Raw genomic sequence first — 20,591 nt, 5'->3', positions numbered from 1 at the left:
CAAGCAGTTAGCTCCTCTAGAATCTCACAGGCTGCATCCCAAAATCCAACTCCTACTATCCTATGACAATCCAAAAGTGACTGAACTGTTTTTATTAGGAACAAATGACAAAAGAAAAATGGAGATCTTGAAAGTAAAATGTAGAAAAGCTCGGTGCCCCCAATAACTACATATTTCTCCGCCCCTTCATCCCGAACTTAAAAATAAAACTTAATTCGAATATGGTTAATTAGTGAATTTATTACAGTTAAATTCCACTCACTACATGCTACAGCTACAACTATGTAACAAAAAATAACAACTGTGAAACATGTTCTGAATTACTATTAGATTTCTTACGCTATTATTAAACATATTAGAATAGTAAAAGAGGATTGTTCGTGAAATAGTATATTTGCTCTTGATATATAACTTTTTCATACGGAAAAAATAAAATATTATTCAAGTTTTAAACTTTGCACTCTGCAAATATGTTGCCCTCTAGGCAATGGGACTAATGTGAAATGTGGACTATTGTGGACTAATGGGAAATGCTGCACTGTTAGCGGCGCTGAAAACTTACGATTCGATTCTAATATCGAATGATTTCGATATCTTTATGTCGCTACGTAACCACCCTGGGTGCTAATGGGAGCTTAGTTGGACTTGAATTGAAAGTAGAACCATTCACCTAAGCGACCAGGAAACTATGGATTCGATACTAATATCGACCCGTTTCTAGCATTTTTGAGATGTATCCCGACAGTACTCTTTTTCCAGACTGTAAGAAATATAGTTAAAATTGCTCTAGATATATCAGAATTATGTTGAAATACACACATAAATCCACTTTTATATTCTGTATAAATAGAGAGTGAGCGAGCGAGCGAGCGAGAGAGGGCGACTGAAGGCATCACCACTTCCACATTGCAAAAGCATACTGTATATCAGGAATTGAATTGAAAATCTATGTAAAGACTTTCTGCTGTGGCATGCTTCATAAGGACAATTCCAGTCTGCTCATGTGACCTTTGGGGTTCATGAATTTTTTTGTGAGCGTTCCGACTTTGGATTCTCTGTTTATACCTTCTGTTTATGCATCGAATAACTTTTCAAGAACATAAATGACATTCTGTATTATGAATGTTGAGAATTACCCTCTATATGACAAATAGCTGCAAATAAATACACTACATGATTTATTTATTGCTATTGAACGAGGTTCTTAAGTTTTATTTACATCCTCATATATAATACCGACCTACTGTGAAAATTATCTCAAATGTTATATTTTAAACATATTAATTACTATGTTCTGCAATGATTATGTTATATATACACAACTTATGTATTCTAATGTAATTATTTTATATAATTTTTCATGCATTGCGGAAAATATAATTTTAAAAAAAGGATTAACCTAAACGGGATTCGAACTCGAAACCTTATGATTTGAAATCCGACAGCTTACCAATGAGCTAGCACAAGGACTTCTAGAACTATGCTTCTAGCGATGTATAACGGATCTCAAGATAATTATGACATTCATATCCATTACAAACGCTGTTTCTGTTCTACTTTGACTTTTATTTTAGTACTCAGGCGATAATTATGTTCTATTTCTTAACTTTGAGCATTCTTTTACATATGGAAAGATTCTTTAACGTATTTAAATGTTCCATTACGTATGGAGAGCTAAATGACAAACAAGCATGTGCTGACATTAAAAAAAAAAGTTTCGAAATATTGTATCATTAAGTATTTCAATCAATGTTGCTTTTTTAAACACTTGGTAACAAGTCTTATTATATTTAAAAGAAGAAAAATAAATCTGCAAACTTTTTCCCGATTGCAAAGGCTGGCTTGGAGGTTCGAACCTGGCTTACTTTTTCCCGAAGATACCCGAAGCTGGACTTAGAAAATTATTGCCTCAAAACACCAGTAAAGAATGCGCTCAACCTTTTTGAGACAAGGTGTACATTACGTCCTTGATTCCATGCAACAAGATCAGTAATAAGTGATTACTGTTATTTCTCTGCACGATTTCGTAAGAAAGCGTCAAGTGAAAAGAAAATACGTAATTTGTATTCCGAATTTACAAGTGGATATATCTGGAAGAAATCCACGGAACGCCCACCTTTTCCCATGATTGATGTCTGATTAGTTAATCTCCCTGGTTACATGAACTGACCCTTGAGACTTTCTTCTCCGTAAGGTTTCGTCGAAGACGAAGTTTATGTACCACTGTTGCCAGTTAATGTTGATGACCTGAGGAATCGGATCCGAGCGGCTGTACGTAGAATTGACGAGAATGTGCTCCAACATGTGTCGATGGACTACTACAGAAAACTGTTTCAGCCTTATGGTAGTGAAGTATAGATCCGTGCCCTAGGGCGTAAAACCCCGTTTCCACCAGCGATCATGTTCGATGTGAGAGCCCCGTTGATGAACGATTGCACGACATCGTAGTTTCCGCTAAAGGAGACCTCTAAAGAGCACTGCCTGATCCAATTTCACCCACTCCTCCTTGCACACTTTCCAAAGGCCACCAAGTGTGGTCGGACGATGGAAAGTATGTTCTGTTTGATGTTCCGTTTGAGGAGGCCGAAAGCACAGAAGTCCATAGGAGATGCATCTGGTGACTTAACGGGAATGTCTCGAAATGGGATAGCCTTTGCACCTGTCTCCTGTTCCATACGTGTCATGTAGGCCACCGTTCGTTTGGCAGTATGGCTGCTGGCCTTGTCCTGGTGGATGAACACACTGTCAGTGTCATTGCCATACAAAGCCGGGGCATGTTGGCGATAGATGGGTTCCAGTACATGTCGATATAATACGCTGCATTCACCTTGACATTTGATGACACCCGGTGTATCGGAAGCTTTCCTTTTCCACAGTAACCCGTCACTACCATAAATCTCTTGGAAAACTCTCCTTGCAGGAGCGAACCCACTTTGCATGATCAGTTCCATCACTGCGGCAGTAGTAAATTGCACGCATCTGTTGGGATCTGGTCAAATAGACCCATGCTTCATCTAAGGTGATCACATAACGCCATCTGTCACCTACCAGGTAACCTTCATACAGCCTTTTGCATGCCACACGCCGTTCTGTGATGTGCGTTGGCTTCAGAACATGGACCCGCCGCTTGTGTGCACTTCAGAGTCCCAAATTGTCGCGTACGATTCGGTACACAGTTGCAGTTGACCGTCCATCACGCCTCGCTATGTCACGTTGGGTGGGTGGATTCTCCTGGGTCACAAACCGGCGGACCTTGGCAATGACGTCTTGACTGCGTTGTAGAGCCGGTTGCTTCTTTTGCCCTTTTTGACGACGCATGGCAATGGTTGCTCTGGGTTTGCATTGCGATGGTTGGCAGCATTAATTCCCTTATCAGACACTGTGAAACCTTTCTTCTTGCACTGTGTTCTTATTCGGCTATAGCTGTAGCCTATATCAGAAAGTGTTACGATGTAGCCCTCCCAAAAAAGGTCGATTTTCGGCGGCATTCTGCTCACACACGTCTCTCTTCTGCACGGCTTGTATACAAGTGTCTGGCTACTCCGTACTGCGTGCGTCACGTTGCTGACGCGAAACTAGCGCCTCTGGTGGCGACTGCAAATTGCTGCCATAAGGATGAAACAGCCTTCTGCATGTTACCATGTGCTATCTGACTAGAGGAGGGACATAACTTTTTTTTTTTTGCGCGCTGTGTTTCAATACTCTAGGCACTATATTTTTAACATAACATGGGAACAAAATCGGGGATATCATTTGTGAATGTTACATACGTACAGAAAACTTCAGATTTTCGATTTAAAAAAGTAAAAGTTAGCTTTTCTCAACCACTAGTTTTGATTTCATACAGCAGACTTTATATTTAAATAAACTTTACACTTTTTTTTTTTCTGGACTTCTTGGTTGCCTATCCAAGGCTGACTACCTTGTTTCATTTTGAAGTGATATCTTCTGTCTGCAATATTAACCACAGTAACCCAACTGTTATTTGGAATGCTTAGGACAAAGTTACACACCTTATCGTTCTGAGTTGCGTTGCCTAATTTCGAACTGGAAGACAAGAAATATAAAACTGCCTTGGAGGAAAATGTAGAAGCTCTAACACCACATTCATTCTTTTCGCATTAAAATAACGCATGCTCTAGAGTACTATTGTACAAGGTCTCAAATATTGGGTTTTAAAGCTTGTTGTGAATACAATTCCCAAAGGTAAAGAAATGACCCGCCATTTCTAATAAATTGAAGCTTTTGCATGGTAGTCGAAATTACTACTATAAACTAGACAATTTTACGTTACTGCTATAAATTAAGGGTTACTTTCATATTAAAATGTTGAGAACTGGACACAATCTTCTTGTACCTTGGTAAAAGTTAACCAAGTTCTTTTCGCTCAATTTTCACAATATCTAAGTATGGTAATTTACAGTCTATGTTTCCACATAAATTGTTTATTTAACGTATGTGTAAAGAATTAAAGTAAATTATTCTGAAATTCACAGATAATAACTTCATGAAATATAAAAATGACCATTACATTTTCAGTCCAATTGACATTGGATCCATTAACTAGAGTTCTTTGTTAAGTATTACTCTGGTAATTATTATAAAAATAAACATGAAGAAAAAATATTAAGTTAGTGCAATCTCATCCACAATTCTGCTCTTGATTCGATAATTTAAAAACTATGTTCCGTCCAACAAGAGATATGAGAGACCTCAAACGCTCAAAATCGCACGAAAATGTGCTTACAATATAAAACTGCTCATCCCACAAGCAGTGGTGAGAGCCATTCACATGCAAAACTGCACGTCTTACCACGAGAGACATTTGAATGATCACCTAGGCAAGGTCTAAGAGGAACTATAGTAACACGAAGAAACAAAATATCGATGTAATAGGACCAAGAAAACATATTGAAATGTCGCGACCGATTTTTATTTTCCTTCTGTTTAAAATGATTTCGCTATCTGTACAACTTTTTCCACTGACCTGATAATGCTTGCCCGCTATTCAGTTCTTGAAGTGCAGGTATGGGATCTCAATGAAGTGAAATGAAAATTAAATGAAATCTTTGACGTCTCACAGTTATGCCGGTCAGGCTAAAGGAGACGGTGTTTATAAATGAATGAAATGGTGGAATGAAGAACGTTGGAGGAAATGGGAGAATCCCGAGAAAACCCACGAGCACGGGGTTTGTTCACCACAAAGTCCACACGGCGCGAGTTGGGATCGAACCAGGGACCCCAAGCACCGGAGGTGAACGCTCTACCACCAAGCCCCTCCCCCCCAATCCCTCAATGAAGTGGTCAAAGCAAAGAGGAACAGAACAAAATGCACATCTGACTAAAGCCACTTTTTACATTCTGCAGCACTTCTGTATTCAAGTAGTCCAATATCAAACGACACACTATTTACATTTTCAAACGATGATATTGTTATGTCAAGATCATAATCTGTCTTTTGCCAAGCATACTGTAACATAGGCTTGTACTTCGGTGCAGAAAGTTTATTGTGTAGCACAGAGAAATATCAAGATGCAATGACGATCGTGTAACTCTACTTATGATTTTTCACACTGTAGTCTTACAAAATCCTTCTCACGTAGAGCTTATATTACCTAAAGAAGTACACATCATGAGGTTGATAATATTTTGTTTGTCTTCGGTGGTGTACAATGTAAATGTGTATATTTGAAATATTTTCACTAAATAAAATGAAATGCTAGTTAGAAACAATATTCATAATGGACTATAATGAAGTTTGATTCATATCACCACACGAGTGCAGCTAATATAAAATGCACTATATTGAAATGATAGTAACTTCAATTTGCACACAATAATATTACACAGAAAGGTACATATTCACAAGGTCTTTAGCTGTAACTGCTTGTGATACGATGGCTAATTGTTCGAAATATATTGTACGATCTTCGATCATAATATATGGTCTACCAGAAAACTGCAATTCTAGCCTCCACAAACCCACACTGTTGCTAGCTAAAGAAGCACCCTGTTAAAAACACAAATAACCCCAAACAGGTGGCAACGTCTTGAGCGTAACATCTTTGTTCGGAAAACTTTCGGATCTAATAGAGTATGATCTTGATGGCCTGACCAGGAATCATAGAGTAATAGACTTTTCACATCGTATGTACATGTTCACCAAGGGCGAGAGAAAACTTTTCATATGCTCTTTCATCGTTCTGCCACTTCTGCTTGCCTCCACATGAAAGTTTCGTGGTTGCTTCAAGTTTCTTTGAAACATTTGTGCCAAAAGTGCCTTGTGGCTTTTGAAAATATAGAACTTGTTAGCTTATTTGCCACTCATTGATAAAACTACATAAATTGTATAGCTATGTGTAGAGCTATGCACAGATTTCAACACACCAGCTGTAGTTTTCTCGCCTCTGTGAGACAGTGTTAACAATGAAGACATTTCGTAATTAAATTGACTTTAGTCACTGTTCCAAATACTTTATTTGTCCACAGTCCCGTCTGTTACATACTTGTTTACTTCCTCCACAAACCCTTGTGCTTTCTGATGAACATAAGACGAACATAATATGATGTCTGGAAGAAATCCATATTCAGCCTAAATTTGTTGATAAAAGTAATCGAAGCTGTGAAATTGTCAAGGTAAATTCTTTAAACGCTTCTCTACTACCCACATTTATGGATGAAAATAGTGAACAGCAGAAAAAATACGCTCTTGCTCTATCAAATTGTGACACTACATACTCTATCATTTTTAATTGTGACACCTTGTTTCCCTTGAAGTGAACTCGATTTCGCCTTTTGCTTGTTATATAATCTAATATTACCTTGCAATTTGATTTACTTCGAATGCACCTTATAAATTTGCTATAGAAGTTGAAGCCAAGATTGTAATAGTCTTCAAAAATGTTCTCCAGTATGTTGTCATCAATACCTTTTAAAATACTGACCCTCGACATTTTGGGTGGATACGGTTTGTACTCACTTTCACTTGAAGTTTCCTGTTGCTCTCGAGATGAGTCTTGTACTGCTGGATGGGCCAACTTCAGGTACGGGCTCTGCCTGTCCTTCACAATCATTATAGCTATCCAGCGTATCTTCATGCATTTCTGCGTCATCCCAATTGTATTTGTAAATTACTATGCTCTAGAACAGCACCCCTGACTCCGATTACGTTTCCATATTCAGGACGTCGCAACTTTGCTTCTAACAGTTTGACAACACTCATGGAATTAATTCGCCTCATTATACTGATGTACCCTCTTTACACTCTCACCCACAACAGAACACTCCAAAATAAGGCCTATTGCAGCTATACTATTCACACAACTGGAGTAAGTACGTGTTTGTACAGGTACAACATTCCACCTTCGAAAGGAACTAGCAAACAGCTGCGATTTACAGGGAAATGACTCATAACATTGTTTTTGGATAAGCTATTTATAACCTAAGCACATTTTTTGCGGTTCCGAGCGTTCGAGGCCGCGCACATCCCTGGGTAAAAATACGCTTTTTTTTCATGTTATAGTGAAGAAAGAAGAACGAACCAAATTACTATTTTCCTCACTTAAATTCAAATCTTAAGGAAAGGCACTAAAGTTACGGATTTTACGTTCAAATTTTACGCCTCTTTTCTTCTCGGGCCTCTGCATCTCTAAAAATCAATGTTGCACTTCCGGTAAACAAGCAGAAGGTGATAGATGTACAAGCAAAAAAAGCTTGAAACTAAAATTACTTAAAATTTCCATATTTCATGCATATTGAAATTACGCTTCTCCAAACAAACCTAATCATTAACAGGACATAGATACAGATAGTTTCACTATATTTACTTACTGTTCCTTGAACATGTCGCTGGTCCATTGTCGGTGGTCCAGGAGCAGAAGCAGGCACAGAAACACTGTAAGTAGTATATAATACTTGTGCTGGTTGTGCTTGCGTAAACACAAGTTCTGACTGGTTCGTAAATGGCTGGAAAGAAGTATTTGCTGCCACTACTGGTCTTGATACACTACCGTCTCCAACGGCCACATAGTGGGAAGGAGCTGGCAAGACCACTTGTTGGTTTGGTGGGTTCAAGGTAAGGGGCAATGATGATGGGGGCAGTGATGGCGATGTGAGCAATGCAGACGAAGATACGACCGGCGTATTCCCCGTAACTGTGACTGAGCTGACGGATGCAGACTGTGATGATGATGATGATTGTGGTGGATGCGGCGATTGTATTTTGTTGCCCGATGTGGAAGTTTCTGTTGATGGCTGGACTACTTTGGGTGGGTTGGCTGGATCAAATCGATACACTGAGCCATCAGCGTTTACATATGGTTGTCCAGTCTGTAAATGAAATAAGTTTATGCAGTTACACCAACGTTATTCATATACACAAGACGCAAAATAGAATCACATGCTATCATGATTTCTCATTAGTGGCGAATAATGCATTTCACGAACAAGAACATTTACATAAACGGAGATTTCAGGATGAAATAGCAAGATCAACACAATCTTACATTAACTTCTTCGATATTTCAAACATGTTGAAACATTTGATAAAACAATGCGATCAACCGATTTACATATCTGGTTGGCTCATACACTATACATTTTCCTAATCGGATGGAAGATAGGAAAATATGCATGTAAGTTTAACTGAAACCAAGAACATGAATTAAGTGTGTATACAAAAACTGAAAAATTCTTCCTGCTCTCTAACTTACTCAAACATCCTTAGTTTTTAATCTATGGCAATCCTGAAGTAATAACTTACCTATCAGGAATTGCATGCAATGAAATTACAGTGATGCTTTATGACAATTTTAGTAATGAACTTAGCACATTTCCTTGGAAAATATTTGGAGAACTACATACTACTTTATTCTAACAAAATAATTAACTATTCTGAAAACTTATTATATTTAACACATTACTATTACATACAGATAAAATGAGTCTTAATGACAACAATTCACAAATTATAATCATACGTTTTGATATGTGTGAGAAATATTTGTTCTTGTTTATGGCAGTAACAAATGAGGTGTGATTTCAAGGTGGTGTTACCGTACTACCTGTTTCAGCACGCTTCTATTGTACGAATTAACTTACTGATTACATGCATTTAACACTAGTTAAACATACTGTGATATAAACATTAAATATTCCTTAAATGATAATGCAGAACGTTTTATTTTACAATTAGTAGACTTTATTATATGTATATACATATACTATATACACAGACTCCCTGTTAACCGATCACTATGGACTGGGTCCTGATCAGATAACGAAAAAGTCGGTTAAAATGGAAATTATCATTTCATACCCCTTAAATTTTATGGCATCTCTATAATGGTTAACAAACGGCATGCAGTATTATAATTCAATATATTTAACATATCAAAATCAGATGTTTCATCCGCAAGCTGCTCCAGTGACATTCAGTTGAATAAAACACTAATTTATACTGAATAAAACACACACTAGACTGTCATACCAACCAACCAATTGTTGATAGTATGTGGGTAGAAAAACATAAAACTGAAAAAAATATGATTGGGCCTACAATACTGAATGAAGTACAGTAAAGTATCATATTATTGTTGAGGACCACCGAACGCGGCTGATAACGAAAATAACTTTTCTTGGAAGATGGGTGGTTAAGCCGACGGACGGTTAAAGAGAAAGCCCACTGTATATATAAATTCTAAATCATTGTAATGCTGGCGGCATGCCTAATTTCTGAAACTTTCCTTACTTTTACAAACTATTTCCTAAAGCAAAAGCCGGAATTCAATGTTATCACGAAATGCATTAAAATTGGAAACTTAGTTTAAAAAATTGATGAATTACATTTTCAAGACTGTGCTTATTTTAAAAGCCTCTAATTTTGTTCTAAATGGAAAAAAAGTGATAGTCCATATAGTAATTCTACTGTAATTTATTATTATTTTTTTTTTCAAAAAGATAATTCTTGTACTTGTTATTACATAATTCAAGATAGTAGATATTAGTAATGCTTACAACTTATGAAACACCAACACAGGATGTCAAAAATTTTTGGACAGCCTTTTATTACGAAATTTGAGAGGGAAATGTAAAATTTGTTAATAGGAGTTGATAGATGGGGGAGGATGGAAGCGCTACTTGTAGGATACATGGCGACTGTGACCGTCATCTTAGATGTAAGTTCGAAATTTCAAATGAGAAGGAGGGATATCAGAATGAAGGGAAATACAACTTTTCAATTTTATGTCCCACGATTATGCTGTGAAGGCTAAGATGATGATGATAAGGAATAAAATGATGGAATGAAAAAAGTACAAGAAAGTCTACGCACACGGTGTTTCTTCACCACAAGCTCCACGGTGAGAGGTCCCACTCACCTACACCTGCTGTTGATAGGTGATTTTCCAACTTCACTGTTCACAATGTGCACATCATACAAGATGAAAGAAACATTAATACCTTTGAGTTCCTGAGCTCGCACCGGTGTTACTTGATATAATATAGGCCTCTTTCCCTTCCATTTGAAATTTCGAATTTACATTCAAGATGGCGGTCATAGTAACCAAGTACTTACAAGCTGCCACTCTATCACATCCCCCCATTAAAAGATTTCACATTTTCATCTCAAGTTTCAAAATAAAAGGGTGTAGAAGACTTGACTCATCCTGTATTTATAAGGAAAAAGAATGCACACAGAAAATGACAACTTAGTACTTCTCTTAATTTTAGTATCTGTTTTATAGCCTAAAAGGATATAAAACTTGCAACTAATCTACAGGGAAGTAATTAGTCATTGAAAATCTGCTGTAGTTAAAGAGCAAATTTCAAAATTTAATTATATTTTCTCTTTTCAATAATATGTCCATTTGACGCAGACTATACAGAAGCGAACGCAGATTAAGGCATACTACGAAGTATGAAATTCAGTCGTTATTGAGCAAAGGCAGCACATCGTGAAGGGTACAAATGCAACCATCGAGCCGGAGAGACAAATACTAAAACGAAGTTTATGACCAGGCTCGGTTAGAGACTTAAGAAGTGGCCGTCCGTCAACACCACGCTCTAAGAATGTGGCATTTGTGCAGAAAATGTTCACACAATCTACGAAAATCAACACAACAGGTCCCTGTTGCTGTCTACGTTCAGTTCCGAGCTATTACTTATTCAGATTGCTTAAATACTAAATAAAGAGAAAAAAAAGTACCGAAAATTTCTAATCCCTCATTACTTCTCAACCATCCAATATATTTTGCCCACCTATTCTCATACATATATACATGTGCGTGTAAAGCACTAATGTAATAGCATCACTGAATTATCAATTTGGAATTTTGCAAGGCGTTACAATGAACTTGATTAAGTATTTGAAACGCACCCACTTGTATAGGTAAAGATTCCGAGAGCAAAACAATAGCAAAAGACGAAAGGTTTGGATGAAAGAAGTTTCAACGCGTAAGACTGAGAACAAACTGGGAAAACTTTCCCGCCGACGTATACAATGAGATTATTACAGACCTACCAGAATATATGACGAACATCTGTTGGTATGCCAAAATCACTCAATTAGCAATTTCCTTCGAAAATGGCACATTTCACTAGTTTTATCAATGAATTGCAAGTAATTTCAGCAAAATAGTACCAAAATTCAGTGAAATATAGTTTACTGTACTACATCTTGTTGCAGGGATTTCACTGTAATCCTCCGGATTGACATGAGAAAAACAATAATACAGAAACAATTGTATTTCTCCTTATAATTGTACTCATGTTACAAATCTTTCTAATATTTTCTTATTCTATATGGCAAATAACTGATTGATTGTTCCGAGAGCATACGAGATATGGACTAAGAGCTTAGTGCAAGATTGGAACCACACTGACATCTCACCGGCCATCGAACCAAAGTCTACTAAATCAAACAGAAACCTTAATTGGGACTTATCTATAGAATTACATGTAGTGCCCTCACTTATCTTGTTCTTACCTGTGGATTAATAAGTACACTTCCTGGGGGTACAGCTTCCATACTCGTAACAGCCCACATAACAGTTTGCCCTTGTAGCTCAGGGGGTGTAGTGTTACTCCTTGGAGACAACACTATCTGACTAGACGACTAGAAAGAAAAGATCCTTACATGTACATAACAACATTAACAGTTATATATACCTAGTACAGGGTGATTCAATTAGATCTTTATAGTATTGAACAATATGTTCTTTTAATGATTTGCAATTCAGTACTATTGTACTGTACTTGAATGTAAGAACTGTCAGTTTTACTACGTATTGCACATGGTTAACCCATTCACGTATGCGCTTCTGTACAAGAAAAAAAAGATAGACGCAGATGGAGAAGATATCTTTAACGGAATTCTCAAGAGAAAATTTTACAACGTACAAAATTATATATCCAAAACTTACATTTTTAAATTACTAAACTATATATTGATATTAAAGTAGTATGAATGTTTCGTACACGATATTTGAAAAACTCACTCCCATATGTAAAAAGAAAATTCTTAATTCTATTGCCACAAGTATTTCATTCAAATGACATTTCGTTTTTAACTTCTACTTGTAAAAGTTCTCTACTTGAAAAAATCACAGTAATGAAGAAATGCTTAACTTATAAAAGAAAAACCTAACACTCAATGATTTGCAATCAAGTCCCGAAGAATATTTAAAGAGGATACAACAATCTTGAAAACAAAAAGTGTGGGAAAATGTATGAATTGTGTGTTAGCCACTTCTATTGGATTGGTTCATTAATTTATGCCGTTCAATTTCAGAATTTTTTTTTGCTAGATATCAGTGATAATGGCAGTGCTGTGAAACATGTAGTTTGCTGTTTTGCTGGGATAACCAATTTCTGTTTTTTAAGGTCTGAAGTATGAAGTGAAAAGTTGAAAAGAAGGGTCACCTCCTCCATCCACAGTGTCACAGAGGCATCCAGATATATATATATATATATATATATATATATATATATATATATATATATATATATATATATATATATATATATATGCAGTGTATGGAGCTACTGCTAAAAAGGGGCACCCGGAAAGGTTTGACAGGTTCCGAAATGGAAATTGTCCCAAGTGATGCCTCACGTTCTGGTTGCCCATCCAACTTTAATGAGGACCATTTAAACGACTTGTTCCACCATAACCCACGTCAAAGCACCCGGGAATTGGCCATGGAGATAGACAGTGGTCACATAACTGCTGTGAGTCACCTTTAACATACGGAAGAGGTTCAAAAACTGTTTTCGTGGGCGCCTCATTCACTCAGTGCAGACCAGAATCAGCGTGTTGCTATATGTGGTTCTTGGTTGATCCGTAATCGTAAATCCTATTACCAACATCCTTTTTTTTTTTTTTTTTTTTGCATTGTTACCGGAGATTATGAATGATGCTTGTACGTGAACTTTAAGCGGAGGAAGGAATAAGTCAGCCCAAACACAAAGGCAACACCAAGTCTCAAACAGGATTTGCATCCCAAAAAGATAATTTGTGTGTGACGAAGAAAGTAGAAACGCTTTCAAAGTTTTGACTGGAAGACCAATCGGAAAACGACCATTAGGAACACCTAGGCGCAGATGGGAGGACAATATTAAGATGGATCTCGCAGAGATAGGAATACAAAGTAGAAACTCGATCCAATTGGCTAAGGATAGAAGTCAGTGGAGAGCTTTTGTGAACGCGGCATTGAACCTCCGGGTTCCATAGGCCATAGAGTTAGTATGTGACGAGATGTGGAAGGAATTGTCCACAGTAAACTCCTACCCCGTAATCGTAAAACCATTGCTACTGCATACTGTGATCAACTCGAACGTGTTCACGCAGCTCTTAAAAAAGACATTGCATCGGCATCCACATGGACAACGCTAAACCACATGTGGTACACTTGACAATCATTGCCATTCAACAGTTTCAATGAGAAGTACTTTCTTGTCAGGAATATTTCCTAGATTGGTTCCTACTGATTCCCATTATTTCCGGTCCCTGTCGAATGCACTCCGTAGGACTCGAAAACTGAGCAGCTGCAAAATTTCACTGATGACTTCTATGCATCCAAGCCACCAAACTTTTTTCCGTAAAGACATCTAACAAAAGAGACTGTGAAAAATGAGAGGGAATACGCTAGTGTTCCAGCGTCTGATTAGTTTAAGCCTCAAATTAGAAATTTATCCATTGGTTCCAAACGGAACGAACTAATAAACCAACCCAACGATTGTATGATTGTTTCTAATTTTGTAGTAAGTTCGGGTCAGAAAATCTTACTTTGGAAAGTACTGTATTCCACTGGTGAAACAATATCAAAGACAGATATACTGAAAGTGTAAACACTTGTATTTCTGACATTATAATAAAATTAATTACTTAACAGAAAATAGTGAGAACATGATACATACACTAAAAACAAGTACACTATGATACTTCAGTTGAAAGACTTTAGGCAGGGGGCAGTAGAGCAGGAAGAAACGAAATTATATTGTAGCATATTTTTGTGTGAGTATTACCATTCGTTCATGCTAACTAGTGAAAAAAGAAAAAAATATTAGAGAAAGCTGTGAAGCGTGTGTGATTAGTGCCATATTGGAATGCAGGGTCATGTGATGATAGTACCAGGCTGAATGTAGACTGATTTTAGTGGAGAAAGCTAAAACTAATGGGAATTAATGTGAAGGAATAGTAAATGAAGAGAATGCTGACGTCTCTTCGCCAATGGAACTTATCTGGACGCTTAGCAGCTTTTTATCTGCTTTAGTTTTTCTTCTCTCATTACACAATGAACTGCTTTAATGAAAGAGCTCACAGTGTTATTTTTCTAGTGTCGTGTTTGTGTTTTACTCTTTTCTGATAATATATTTTATATTTCACTTCGGGAAATAGATGTCTAGATAAAATATCTACCAAATAAAATACAGTAATAAACTAAAATATATCTGCTACCGATAGTAAGATCACGTGGTTTTCTTTTTCAAAAAGAGAAATCACTGTACCTCCTCCCCCAACCTAATGGATCTTCACGTGTGCTCCTCCTCTGGCTGCTCTACAAACATCAAATTGTTATTTTAGGCAATATAGCAATCTCTACTTATGTGTTCATCTCTCTCTGGGACGGATTGAGCTACCTTATTGCTGTAAACGGTACTATGGTCTTTAGACAACCATCAATGCCAATGAATGAAGCGTTCTAAGTTTTCGTTACATGTGTAAGATTTGAAATACGTAACAAAATGATTTAGTCATTAGAAAAATATGTTCGGTTGGCAATACTGTTAACCTGGCAGTATTGCAGAGTATCAAGAACAGTATCCTCCTGCCGAAATTTGCATCGTACATTATTTTATCTATTAGTTTAAAAGTTACAAAGGTATCCGAAGATGATGACCCACCCTATATAAAAATTTCCTTGTTTTACAAGTATCACAAAAACATCCCAATTATTCAATTTATTCATCTGAGAAAGAAAACGTAATGACATACTAGAACCATCTGGTATCCATATACTTACAAATATTTTACCACATGTTACATTTACTGATTAGATTACACATTTTCCTTACCTGAGACTGGGGGGACGGTGCTGAAAGACTGAGCTGGGAAGTAGGCGTTGGTGTAGGAGATGGGGTTGCGGACATGGTTGTGCTTGTATCAGAACGTTGTGACTGAGACTTGTATCCAGAGCTTGATGGACTGATACGAGACGTTGTACTGCTCCCAGAATCTGGAAAAATCAAATTTTCCATTACCCCAATAGTTCCTAATAATTTCTCAATAATTTATAACTACATTGGTAGAAAAAATGAACAATCAAAAATCACTGTTCTATACGAATGAAATTTTGCGCACATAAGGATTGAAGTTTACACTGTATAATCATGCTGGTAGGTTGGTTATGTTAGGAGTTTAGGGTACTTACAGTCCTGCTCCAGCAAATGATTTTACTTGACAACTCAAGTGTGACATCAGCCTAATTTGTAATGTGATAAAAGTAGTGCGATCTTCAATAACAGTTCTCACGCAGCTGCCATTCTGACTAAGGCAGACCTCCCTCGAACTAATCGCACTAACACTGATGTACAGCAGATACTCCCCGTGCAACGAATTGCGCAACTCTGCGGAACGTCTATCCGGCTTTCAGTAGGTCACGACATGCTCTCGCTTAAATTCAACTGCATAAGCTGTATTCGCTTACACCGTCCTGGCATTAATTTAACGTACAGCACATGGTGTAAGAGACACTGGATTATTTTTTGGAATGTCACTTGTTTCTAAGTGTTTATTTTTCGTTTCCTATCAATGTATTCTTTTTAATTAAACAATGCTTATAATAATTTTACAGAAGGTGGTTCGCTGTACATCTGACTATTTTCGATTTGGTGCTGTCACCTGGCGTATCATGCTGGAATTATGGGTTTGCTGGCGGGAGCAGCGTTGTTTGACCTTGTAAGTGCGTGAGTGTTATTAAATGGCGCCCAAAATCAACCGGTATTAGGAGGGTTAAGTAATGGCCTTTTCCATGCTACGTTTTCGTACGTACGCATTGTGAAACAGTGTCGGGAGAATGCCTTAACACTCGGGACGACGACTGTAAAAGCTACTGTGGCTCGTTACACGCAACAGGCTCTCCTTGCGAAACGTTCACCCACGAAAACCATCAGGAGAAAGGCTGCAAGCAAAGTGATATCCGTAGTGCTAAGGGGGATTCGTCGATTGGCGAGCCAAGAAAATCCCCGACTCAATGGGATATGGACTACAGATTTCTCCTCGCACCATCAACTGTGAACAAAACAATTCGCAAGCGCCTCAGGTTGAAGTGTATGCGGAAAGTCCGTGTACACAACTTGCTACCGCGGCACATTACTGAACGAAATATGAACTGCAAAAAACTATATGAAAAGTACCTGGCGGATTCCAAATGGAAGAAAGTTGTCACAATGGATAAATCATATCTCCATCTCACTGCTGGTGGTCACATTCAGGCAATAACGTACTGAGATACTGACGGCAAGAGGAGTGGCAACTTTGTTCATCAGTGCAGGGAAAATTTCCTTCGCGGCTTTGTGGTTGTTATGGGATTCACGTATGAGGGTAAGTTGATATGCAAGGTGCACAAAAACGTGAAGGTAAATGCAAGATACTTCCAAGAATCCATTCTGACGCCTATCTATTGAAGAGACATCCCACAATTGTGTGGAAAGTACGCGAGCCAGGTGGACAAGGCTTCAAGTCATACCGCCACATCATCACTTAAAAAAGAATTAGGAATTCGTGTCATTCTGTTTGAAGACATTTCTGTGAAAAGCCCATATGCCAGTCCAATAGATTTTGGCGCATTTGGACTGTTGAAATAACGTCTTCAACATTGCCGCCAGCGCACCCTGGATGGTCTATGGAAAGCTTGCAGGAAGGAGTGGGACACAATTCTCATGCCTGTTCTGCGCCGGAGCTTGCTGCAATGGAAACTGCAAAGCCGTGTGATAGCCCACAATGCTATGCGGTATCTCTTAATGTGAGTACCCGTCAAAAATAGTCGGATATAAAGCGAATAACCTTCTGTACAAACTGTACGAAGCGGTGCTCGTAAGTATTGAACTTTATTCTGATCGTTACGCATGACAATTTCATCAATTATGCTTTAGGTATGATATAAATAAATTATGTATCAAAATTTCAATTAGATTATACGGCAGACTTCACAGCTCTAATGGTTTTAGTCTCCTAGTCATACGCAACGGTGAAGAAGTGGGTGTCTCGATTTGGGACAGACATTTTAGTAGAGAATGAGGAACGTGCAGCTGTAGATGTCACTTATGAGAAACCCGAGAAAACCCACGAGCACGGTGTTTGTCCACCACAAAGTCCACACTGCGCGATCTCACTCACTGGTACAGTCCGCAGCAAAAAAACCTGCAACATGAGCCTGTAAGTTTATTGTGAGGAAGCGCAAGGAAGCGTTGGTTCCTTGTAACAGCGCAAGGAATCAACATAACGCTAAGTGACACGAATCACCCCAGGAGAAATCTCCCATAAGTTGATTGGTGACAGTTCTAGTGCCCCTTAAGTTTAGCTCCCACTACAGGTAAGATCCCTAACACTCATGGGGGGGGGGGGGGGGGTAGGAAGGGTGATTTATAACCGTTAAAAATGATCGATATTAATGTCGAGGGTCGCTGAGGTGAAACGTGACACTTTCAATGACATTCAAGTCCAAGTTTAGCATCCATCAACACGACTGGGGGAGGGGAGAAGAAAAAGCGACATGTAAATTAATCAAAAGACTGACAGTGTCCAGTCAATCGTTTTTGGAATCGCTAAGTTAATTGGTGACAGTTCCGATGTCGTTTAGCTCCCAGTGTGGATAAGATCCTCTAGCGTGTAAAAATAAAATAATCAATATTACTGGTTAATTCTTCGTTTTCGAGGTCGCTGATATGAATAGTGACGTTTTATATGCCGTTTAAGTTCGTTCAGCCCCCATTAAAATCATTAGGGGGTGGGAGAAACCTGAAAAAGCAATCTAAAACTACCAATTTTAGTGTCAAATTCATAGTTTCCCGTGTCAATGAGATGAACAGTTACAGTCTGATACCGTTAAAATCTAAATTCAGTCCCCATCGATATGGACGGTGAGAATATGATCGAAATTACTGTCGAATTCATCGGGGTCCATCATCGATTACTGTGTTTTCGGGGTTGTTTAGCTGTTGGGTGCCAATCCTAATGACATTCAAGCCCAAGCTTAGGCAAGAACGGATATATTAGCTGACTCGGGAATTTGCAGGAGCAACGCCAAAGGAGTTGCGTTTCGTTTTTATTCTACTCAGTTCTTTATTTTCCGACAGGGCAAAGCCTTCATATTCCATCATAACTCAAACATATGGAGTTATTTCAACCAAACTTGGTACACGAATGCTTTACAATTAAAAAAAAAAAAAAAACACCTGTAGAAAGACATTCCTAGCTTTAGTAAGAGTTGGTGTAGATAGGAATGATGTAAAAATAATCGAAACCGACAGATATTAATGTCGAATAAATAGTTTTCTGGGCCACAGATGTGAATACTGCCATTCCTAACGCCGTTAAGTTCAGCCCCAGTACGGATAAGACACCCTTAGAACCCATTGTGGGGTCGGAAATGGGTTATGTAAAAATAATCGAAAACAACCTATTTTAGTGTTGTTTATAGTGTATCCATAGTTTACAGAATCACTTAAGATGAATACTGACACCTTCGATGCTATTTAAGTCTACGTTCAGCCCTCAAAAAATCCAAAATGACCGAGAAACTGTCGATCCATTATTTTCTGGGTCGGGAGAACAGCTGACAGTTTGAAATAACTTTTGGAACATAGTATCTACGTCCAGGTGAGTTTTTATTATGTTACTTCGATTAAAGTTTGAATCATATTTCCCATTCACTTTGAATCATATTCAAGTATTTCCCATACACTTATTTTTCCCATGCGAAGAACGGGTGTTACAGCTTTATCATATATAAAGGAAAATTGATACATGCAAGTCTAGAAACATTGCAAGGGAGTTCTTACATACTAATGTGAAACACTATGGTGCATAAAATTAAAAACTTGAAAGAACAAAAAAATTTGAAACAAGATGTGCCGATTTGTAATATTCTTTTCTTGTAAAACACATGAAACTGAAAATATTCCGAAGTAATCACCATACAACTATCATATTTACAACTCCCCCCTATTTTGCTTCATTACGAACATTTCTTTATCAAATATGGATATAACATTACTAGATTTTTACAGTTCCTATACTCAAAATCAAAGTATGCACAGTGATACTGCTTTTCGTGATTAGATCTGATGTGTAAGAAATCTGTACAAGAGTTACGATTAAAGCATTAACAGAACAAGCAAGTACGATAGCTATTTACTGTTAAGGACATGCATATTTTTCTTAACTTGGAAGATGTGGAGTTTATTTTTCACTTCCGTTAATTTTCAAATCATTATCCTCATGTTTAAGGTGACCATTGTGTAATAATGAAGATCAAAATTAATTACGTTAGTTGCACATGCCACATAAGCATACTGACAATACAAAAGGCGGTTGTCATTCGGTAACTTGAAGCAACGGACATTAAAGTTTCGTATTTAACACTCAGCACTACAACAGACCTTGTTTAGTTAACAGTCTCGCTCCCGCACTTTGAGTGCTAGTTACGCTATCGCCTCTGGAAAGAACAGATACACCACCTGAGTAACCTCCAAAGCTGTACGATTTAGAAACAGAAGGCCGAAGCGAGTTGGCTTTCAGTGTGTCTCTGCTTTCAAACGATTCCACTTTCAGAAGCCTAGTTGGCCTAGAAAGAAAAAATAACTTCTAAGATTAGATTCAATATTGTTAGGAAAGAATACTGTTTCATTATTATTAAGCCCAATCAACTAATTACATTTTTTAAAACAAAGAATTGCATCACCATTCTATACAACAGAATTTAAAAGCGATAGAATTAACAGCTTATGAAGGAATTACATAGAAAAAACTACAAATGTCCCTTTTTTTTTTGTAAAATATTTCACAACTGCGTACACAGTTGTTAATATGC

At 37.6% G+C, this 20,591-nt stretch overlaps 1 protein-coding gene across 1 annotated transcript in view; it reads right to left on the bottom strand.

The window, feature by feature from the left end:
• enc (R3H domain containing protein encore) overlaps positions 1–20,591 on the bottom strand; it is a gene marked incomplete at its 5' end in the record, with an annotated part of 313,145 nt that overhangs the window by 100,315 nt on the left and 192,239 nt on the right. Inside the window, 4 exons of the mRNA XM_081735830.1 lie at positions 7,831–8,328; positions 11,984–12,112; positions 15,574–15,734; positions 20,161–20,345. Coding sequence (XP_081591956.1) covers positions 7,831–8,328; positions 11,984–12,112; positions 15,574–15,734; positions 20,161–20,345 — 973 coding nt within the window. The remainder of the gene's footprint in view (positions 1–7,830; positions 8,329–11,983; positions 12,113–15,573; positions 15,735–20,160; positions 20,346–20,591) is intronic.

The sequence above is a fragment of the Thermobia domestica genome, chromosome 13, assembly GCF_964235325.1.
Source record: "Thermobia domestica chromosome 13, izTheDome1.hap1.1, whole genome shotgun sequence".
NCBI classification, from domain to species: Eukaryota; Metazoa; Arthropoda; class Insecta; order Zygentoma; family Lepismatidae; genus Thermobia; species Thermobia domestica.
Note: the sequence above shows the minus strand (reverse complement) of the source record. Positions and strands in the feature narration are given on the sequence as shown.